Genomic DNA, 9,290 nt, shown 5'->3' with positions numbered 1-9,290 from the left:
CTCTGATTGGTTGATGTGGCGCGTCGAGCTGCAAAAGTTCAGATTTTCTAACTTCAGCGAACGCTCAGATCGTTCAAATCGTTCAAATCGCGCTGCTCTAATCGCGCTTGAGGCGCCGCAGAACTTCCCGACATTGCTTGAAGCGCGTCCACCATAGACTTTGHMTGTAAACCTGCTGCTCCTGACGCTGAAATCGCGTTCGGTGTGAACGCACCATTAGAATTTGATTTTTCTCTGATTCTTTACTTTTTGCTGCCTTCTTCTTGGTTCTCTCTGTGACTGAAACAACAGATTATTTGTTTTATATTATTTATTTATTTAACTCTGAGAGGAAAGTGGGTCTACCTGGACTGTTCTCTGAGGCTGGAACATAAACGTCCTACTCTGTTTTCTAGAGCTCAGAACTGATCCTTGGTTCTGTTAGCCCAGCGAGGTTCTGGTGCAGGTCCCCCTCCCTCCCCTACTGAGTCAGACCTCCGAGTGCTGCCAGTGTCTTTTTTTTTTCTTTCTCCGTCCTGTAGCTTTGGGCCTCAGTCAGGAAAAAAGATTAGAGGTTTTTTTTTCATATATTTTCGGCTCAAGAGAAGGATAAAACTGACAGTGGGTTGAGGTGCTTTTCTTTTGCAACCAGACGTAATTTCCAACAAATCAGACCATTGTTTTCAGAAATTAAAATGCGACGTATACTATTTATCATAACTCTGGTTCTACTTTGCCTAACAACACAATTTAAAAACTGATTTAAAGTTTGAAGTCTCTACTTTTGACTCAAATTAAAACAGAGTCTCAGAAATAAGGTTAAATAGAGTGTGTGATGAGCCGGTTGCCGTTATCAGTTAATCCATTGTAAACAGATTTTAATCTAATAAAACATGATTTGAAAATTAATCACAAGTTGATAAATTGTTTGCATTCCTACTGGAATTAGATAACAGTGGAAAAAGCCTGAATCAGTGAAGCTAAATTATACATTTTTCTGCTGTCTTATGCTCCTGTGTTAAAACTGCACTTTATCTGCTGTTTGCATGTGGCTGAGACCAACAACCACAGCAGGAACAGATTTATATAAAGTATCCATGTTTGTGAGGACAGGGCTGAGGTCAAAAATGTCTTGCAGGCAAAAGATTGTTGCAAACGTTCGTTTTAGTGAGACAACTTTATGATCCTTATAAGCATGGCTAACTTTCAGCATGATGTCATGGATGTAAAAGATGTTTTGGTGGTTTTACGTGTTGACTAACTCATTAGATTCCTCTTATATATTTCTGTTTGTTGTTTGGTTTGTTTAAAGATATGTGAGAATGCTTTCTTTGCTGTAGCAAACTCATAATGAGAGCTTTTAAATTTTATTGGCCGCTTTAGTTTTCTTTCCAGTCAGAGGAAGAAGTTGGCAGAAACATGTCTCTGTCCTCGGAGGAATCTCCTGGCGTTCCCACAGAGCTGCTAACACACAGAGTCTCATTGTTCCCATCCCTCACACACACACACACACACACACACACACACACACACACACACACACACACACACACACNACATACGTAGGTCACTCTGAGGACTTTATCAGCGTTCTTCATCCTTGTCTGAACGTCCAGTCTGACGTGCTGTCAGCCGCTCTGAGTTTTGAGGAAATATTTATTCTGTCTCTTTAACAAATCTGTTGGTGTTCAGAGAGTTGTGTCCACACCCACGGGGACATTGAGGTCATTGAACACACCTCTTGTGCAGAGTTCCTCTCTGACATGAAATATCTCTGTAACCTCATCCTGAGCCAGTTTTTCAGCAACCTGCTCCCTCTCCTTACGTCAGGCGTTTAGTGCTTGAGGATCTGTGTCCAATTTAATGTTTACATAAAGAAAATTCAACTTAATTAGTTTAAAAACTTGCTTAAAGTGATTAATCTAGGATGTTTAAAGACAAATACATCGTTTCATCTGGTTTTTCTTTTTTTATTGTTTTGATAAAAGTTTAATTATTTTTAGCTAGGTCTAAATTTTTATTATCCTGTTTTAATTGTGAATGCAGTTTCTATTGTAAACAAGATATTGTTAGAGTAAATGTTTTGTATATGTATCAGTACTGCAGCTGTTAGGATTTCTTCTGATTGTATATTATGGTCAAATGAGAACATTAGTGTTACAGTTTAATAATTTTAAGATCATTTTTTTCCCTGGAAAAGACTTGTATGTATTAGCTTGGCACTAGTGCAACAAACAAGCTAAACTGTTGTCCTCCATCCATATTTTCAGTTACAGACTGAGTCATTTCTACCTTCTCCTCTCTGTCAACGCTCTCTGGTTTCATTTAAAAGAGTCAATCGTCAGATATTGTCCAAGATTAACCTTCAGCGTGGATATAGCGCACTCACACAGAGGACCTATCCATGTCGTCATTTACCCAGAATGCTTTGCGTACTGAATAAGTAATAAAATGGCTCAGTCTGTGTAATAGATTTTAAAAAAGCTTAAAAATGATAAAAACTAAACAGCCTACAGTATTTTTACAGTCTTTATTTTACAGTTAAAATAAATATTTATCAAAAAGTCTAATGTTACAACTAATCAGGGATCCCTTTAAAGAGACCAATGATGTWTGATTTTTGGGATGGGCTAAAATGTAGGCTACAGATGTAAGTGTGTGTGTGTACTTGTTTTTACTACAGAGTGAGGACTATTTGCACCAGAGTTACTATCAAAGTGAGGCCTTTGATGTAAAGTGAGGACCTCTTCAATGTCCTCACTTTGTTTGCAGCTCTGCTGTGCTTTACTAGTTAGGTTTAGAGGTTTGGTGTGAATAAAGTTCAGGTTAGAGTTAACTATAGACCAGTAATGGTTGATTTTCAGGAAAATCTCTGGGTTAGACATGAATACAGTTACAAAAATGAATAGAAGTCAATACAAAGTCCTCAGTTTGATGCAAATTCGAGGACGTGTGTTTGTTGCAGGAGTGGTCTCCGGAGGCGAGTCGCTCCATCAGCAAGAAGGAGCGAGGAGGAGACTCTGAGAACGTTGTTACTCTAACTAACATCGTCTCATCAGGAGGAGGCGACGTCCCACCCAGTCCCATCACTGTGGAAACCAGCAGGTAGGACGACCTTCTGGCTTCAGCASATAATTTGTTCTGGTTGTAACTCTTTCATCTCTAATGACAGCGATGAAATTATAATTTTAAAAAATGCACAAGTTCCATCTTCAGAAGTTTTATGCATTTTTCTGATGAACGTGTCTTCAGTCTCACCTGGGTTTTATGTGGATGCAGATGCTAGAAATGGAGCCAAAAGTGAAAATTTATTAGGTTTATAGAGTTGACTTGACATTAAAGAGCTTGTCTTTCCTGTGTGTTTGTGTGTGTGAACACAGACACACAACACAGACGATAAACTGTTTCTGTAAAACAGCCTGTATCTGTGGGCTGTTCAGTCCAGACTAAACACAGARCCACAGATATATCTGTGTGTGTGWGAGAGAGACAGAAATAGAAGCAGCTTGTAGTTTACTTGTGCTGTAACCTTGTATTCTCCCTGTGGGGTTTAGATCCTGAACGTCACGCTCTAATGAGTAGCCTGGAAACAGTCCTGTCTTCTTGCTTCTCTCATGCTGTGTGAACCTGCTCCATGTGAGGGTAAAACATTCAGATTATGGAAATGATCAAATCCCAGTGTTTGTTTGGAGAACAGTCTCCTTGGTAGGATTTAGTAGATAAACGGGAGAGAACCCTGACATCTGATGTAGCTGAAGATCTACTGCAAAGTTCCTCAAAAGTATTGACAAACCATCCACTCTTTGTTTTTTATCACATTAAACTGTTTGGAAATTGAGTTTCAAAGTTAAAGAACAAATTACAAAACAGGAGAGGAAGTCAGCTGATACACCTGGTGGTCCTGAGGACGCTCAGGCCCAGGATTTTTTATCTGTCAAATTGTTTTATTTTTGGTATTTTACTTGGATTCATCTACAGAAAGATTCAAATTATTAGTGTTTGACAGGCTGCTGGTAACAAAGAGCCTGAAGACTTGATGGAAAACTGATTCTTTGCCAGGCTGTTTGTAGTGCCAGGAGGTATGACCATAACTATATACCATGGTATTTTTAACAAGTACACTCATAGTATTTGACTGTATTTTTCTTTTCATACATATGTGTGTTAGGGATGTTTGACTCAAGTGTCCTCCTGAAGCTCTTCCAGGATATGGAGGGTGCTGATTTTAATTCTAAACAGTCTTGATATTTCAAGACATGTTTGCAGAGGTTTTGAAGCAAATTACTGGTGTAACCACCTCAGCTGTACTCAACAGTTTGCAGAATACCTTTTGTTGTTTGATTACCATCTGAGCTTTTAAAGTCAGAATATTTCTACACAACAGAAAGCACCATTTTAGTCACAAGTCTTCTTGGGCCTCACCATCATCATCTGTCACGCCTGCCACAGCTTCTCTTTTCATACTTTCTGTCCATTTCAGCTTTAGTTGGTTGTTGTGTATCAATCAACACAATATATACAATACTTGTGTATTGTTCCTTAAGTTTAGGAGCTTTTTTCAAAGTCATGATTCATAGATAACAGGTAAGGCTTAACAGTCAGTTATTTTTCTGAAAATGTTTAGGACCTAAACTGAGAATTAAAAAGCAGCCACAGTCCAAAAAAGACCTTTCAGAAGCCTGGAGAACTATTAAGACCATTTMAAAACATCCAAAACTTTTGCTCATAAGAAGCTAAATATAAAAGGATTGAAATGTTTTTATTGGGATTATTTATTCAGAAAACACCAAAAAAAGGTAAATGGGCTGAACTTGTATAGCACTTTATCAAGACAAGTGCTTTAAACACACTGGTGGTGGTAAGCTACATTGTAGCCACAGCTGCCCTGAGGCACACTGACACAGCCTGCCATGCACCAGCACCTTTCTATCCAACCAGGATACTCAAAGCTCTTCACACTACAATCTGTGTCTAGTCTAATCAATCTGCCATGACGTATTAGTGTGATTGTTGGATTTGTACAGAACAAATGATCTGTTGGTAATTKTTTTTATATGAAATATATTTTATTTTGTATATTTTGACATTAGTTATTCAACAACAAGTTTATCTGGACATATCTGCACTCAGAGGAAAGAAAWAAGCCAGATTACTTTTTAGATCTTGTACTTATTGCTTTAATCTGTAATTCTTCCCAGCCTCAATGTTCTCAGTGTGGCAGTGGAGGAGGACGTTTGCAAACAGTAGATGCTTAGTACGCTTTTAAATCTAGTGCTTTATCTTCTTACTGGTGTCTCTAAATAATTCTGGCCGCTACAGCGACTCGCTCTTTGTTCTGATTTAATCCCATCACGTCGGCTCCAAACGGGTGCTAATGTCAACACAAGACTCTGGATCTTCAGCCAGAGGAGGGAAGGAAAGAAACCATTCACCAGCGCTGAGTGTTGAAATGTTACTCTGCACCGTTTAGAAATGAAAACTAAATCTGTGTTTTGCAGTCGTTTTCTCTATTTTGGATGGATCTGTGGAAAGTACTTAAAAGTGTTTTAGGGTAAAGTCTGTTTTTTCAGTCTGTAAAGTTTAACTCTATACTCCCCTTTTGTTCCTCGAGCTTCAGAACGGCTCCAATGTCTGGAAATACTCCTTTTATAAACCTYCCAAACAACTTTTTCTGTTGACACATTAAAGATTTGTATATTTGGCTTTATACAGTAGGTCTTGTTCATTTTTAAACAGAACTGTGGGGCAAAGTGTGCCACATTAAATCAGAGTATAGGGATTGTAGTACCAAGTAAAAAGAGAAAAATCTTTGTAAATGACTAGTTTGAACATTTTGAAGCGTGGTTCTGCAGGAAGTTTATAAATAATTATGTTACAAGCTTTGGATAGTCCTGTAATGATTAAGTCTGGAGCAGTGTGAACTTTTCCTACAGGCCCGACGGACCTGCTCAGGTTGACGAGTGCAGAGTTGGTCTTTCTGTCGGTGATCYACCCACTTCAGATTCTAGCTTTGAAGTGGCTGACTTCATTCAACAAAACGATAATAGAAAAGTACAAGTCAGGATGGATACAGGAAGATTCCAYATGAAAAACTTATGAATCCATCCGTTTTCTTCCTCTTATCCGGGGTTGGGTCTCGGGGGCAGCAGCCTAAGCAGAGAGACCCAGACTTCCCTCTCCCCAGCCACTTGGACCAGCTCATCCGGGGGAATCCCAAGGTGTTCCCAGACCAGCTGAGAAACATAGTCCCTCCAGCTTGTCCTGGGTCTTCCTCTGGGTCTCCTCCCWGTGGGACGTGCCTGGAACACCTCACCAGGGAGGAGTCCAGGAGGCATCCTAACCAGATGAGCCACCTCAACTGGCTCCTCTCGATGAGGAGGAGCAGCGGCTCTACTCTGAGTCCCTCCTGGATGACTGAGCTTCTCACCCTATCTCTAAGGGAGAGCCCAGACACCCTGCAGAGGAAACTCATTTCAGCCGCTTGTATCTGTGATCTCGTTCTTTCAGTCACTCCCCAAAGCTCCATAGATGAGGGTAGGAACGTAGACCGACCGGTAAATGGAGATCTGGTAATGTAGCGAGTCATTAATTAACTAATGTATTAAAATTCAACTTAGCCAATTTTTGTCATATTGGACYTTTTCTCACTACACAAGCAGCTAAATTTTATATGCATGCAATGATCTTTTCTCATATTTCTTATTGTCTTACAGCTTGGTCCCATACAACAGCAAATGTGTTAAAACCCATCAAGTCTCTCTTCAAAAAGACAATAAAAGTTCTTGACAGACAACTTTATGTTCATTACTGTAAAATCATTGATCATTTTTGAAGTCCAAGATCTTGTATTTATCAAAGATTCATTGATTTAAGTCTTGTTTTTAGGGTCTTAAATGGGCATGCTCCTCCACCTTTAAATAATTTTATTCATAAATAAACATCCAGAATGAATTCTAGGTGTCAAACTATAGGGGGCTGTGTTGTCACAAGACGGAGAACGGAGTTTGGTGGAAAGGTCACGTCTATCAGAGGAACTCTCATCTGGAATGAACTACCTGCAAATATCAGAGACTGACAGTTATTCCATTTTTAAAAAGAAACAAAGTTTGGCTGAAAGAAAATCAGTCATGCATTCATCTGTAACATAATTTAACTGTAGACCTTGTAGACTGAGGAGTTTGTGTGTTTGTTGGGCAGTGTTGAATTTTGTTTGTTTTGTGCGCTTGTTTTATGAACTGTTACCTTTTTATCTGCTCAGCAATAYGGATGAAATTTAGCTGTTGTGCTAATTCTGGCACATTTATATTGACAGAAAATTGATTAATGTGCATTTTCCTTTTAAATAAATAAATGAAATAATTATGTTGGTATCAGAACCTGATACTGGATCGGATCGATCCCRTCCCTACTTCAAACACAGCTGAGGAACTCTGAATGTTTGATGTGCTCTTTATTCTGGAAAAACTGTGGAAAATTTCTTGTTTGTTTTTTTAGTTTTAGTTTCATGCATTTGATGGTAATGAAGTGAGAATTTGAACTCTGTATGTTTGTTGTCTTGACTTCAGGGTGAAGGATTATTCCTCCGACTGGTCAGACGAGGAGAGTCCTAAGAAGGCGCTGGCGATGAACGGTGTGGGGGAGGCAGACGAGAAGGTAGAGGGGGTGCCGGTCAGAGCGCTCTATGATTACACGGGTCAGGAGTCGGACGAGCTCAGCTTTAAAGCAGGTATTAACCCACATTAATGCTTTTTGTATCAACAAGGTATCACAGGGGAAACACTTTGATCAGTTATTTTTCATCAAACTGCAGCCTAATGAGTTCATCTGTGAAAGTGAAATTTCAGTCTGATGCTGTTCTTTTAATCACTTTAACCGATTTCCTGTTTGTTTTTTTTACCACCTTAAAAAAGCAGTAAAATAACTTATGATGTCTTTTTAACACATTTACACTCGTTAACTGCTTATTGTTTCCAACACGAGTTATGTTCAAATGCAGTCAGGCTGAAATACAAAGTGATTAAACGAGTCCTGAGTTACAGAAACATTTTCTCTAGCCTCTAAGAGACTTGGTCGYCCGGGCTCTTTGTGTTTTTTTCTGCCTTAACACGGCACAGTTCCCACCGGAGCTTTAGTTTGTCCTCCACTGCCTTCAGGTGTCAGAGTCAGTGGAGCAGCGGGTTAATACAACCTGATGAGACCAAACAGGGACAGACCTCAGTTTGGAAAAGCTTAGCCTGGCTCACTTCAGCTTAGCTGCAACCAAAAGCAGATTCCTCATGAACTGACTGAGGTTTATTTGTTTTCTTCTGCTCCACAACAGGGTCACCAGCAGGTTTCTACACAGGAGCTGTGTAGAGTTCACTCACTGTCTGGTCTGAGTTTTACATATCAGGACATGATAAAAAGTTGTGTGGGGGTCTTGTATCATCAGTGCCTGAGCCAGTTTCAACATGGGCTGTATCTAAATCATGGATGTGTGTAAAAACACAAACATTTCACTGGCTGAGTGTGTGTTCACCTCCTCGCAAACTTCTTCTGTCAGTGACATGAAACTAAAAAAGTACTAAATCACCTAAATACACTGACGTATGACTTCATTCAGTTTACAGTATTTAAACACAATGTTTTCATGAGTGAGTATTTACGTTTTAAATAAGAATAATGAACTGAACCACATTTAACCTCCTATAACATCTAACTCTCCTCATAAAAGATCCAAACGACCTCAGTCGTATGTGAACCGTAAAGTTTCCTCTGTTTTTCTCACCTGTAGACGTGAACACTCGGTGAATGCCTGACACGTGGCCTGGAATATCTGTGTAAAATCCTGCTTAAAGGGAYCCCTGATTAGTTGTAACATTAGACTTTATTTGATAAACATTTATTTTAACTGTAAAATAAAGACTGGAAAAATACTGTAGGCTCTTTAGTTTTTATAATTTTTAAAATTCTATTTTAACATGGACTGAGCCATTGTATTTACGCACAAAGCATTCTGGGTAAATTATGACATGGATAGGTCCTCGGTGTGAGCGAGTTATATCCACCCTGAAGGTTAATCTTGGACAATATCTGATGATCGACTCCTTTAAATGAAACCAGAGAGCGTTGACAGAGAGGAGAAGGTAGAAATGACTCAGCCTGGAACTGAAAATATGGATGGAGGACAACAGAGCTGCTTCATGGAAGAACAACCTCAGATTAGCCTGTTAGCTTTAGTGCCGATGCTACATTATCTTATATGTATTAGCTCGGCGCTACACATTCTCTCATCACTGAGGTCCTCGGACCTCAGTTTAGCTTGTTTGTTG

The 9,290-nt window shown here is 39.3% G+C and overlaps 1 protein-coding gene across 3 annotated transcripts in view; it reads left to right on the top strand.

Annotated features, from left to right (window-relative positions):
* The window catches only part of pacsin3 (protein kinase C and casein kinase substrate in neurons 3), a 52,816-nt gene that overhangs the window by 39,990 nt on the left and 3,536 nt on the right, over positions 1 to 9,290 (top strand). For all 3 annotated transcript variants that reach the window (XM_014025388.1, XM_014025386.1, XM_014025387.1), the window contains 2 exons: positions 2,945 to 3,084; positions 7,545 to 7,705. In XM_014025388.1, coding sequence (XP_013880842.1) covers positions 2,945 to 3,084; positions 7,545 to 7,705 — 301 coding nt within the window. The remainder of the gene's footprint in view (positions 1 to 2,944; positions 3,085 to 7,544; positions 7,706 to 9,290) is intronic.

The sequence above is a fragment of the Austrofundulus limnaeus genome, unplaced genomic scaffold (assembly GCF_001266775.1).
Source record: "Austrofundulus limnaeus strain Quisiro unplaced genomic scaffold, Austrofundulus_limnaeus-1.0 Scaffold472, whole genome shotgun sequence".
NCBI lineage: Eukaryota > Metazoa > Chordata > Actinopteri > Cyprinodontiformes > Rivulidae > Austrofundulus > Austrofundulus limnaeus.
This window is presented reverse-complemented; position numbering and strand designations above follow the sequence as displayed.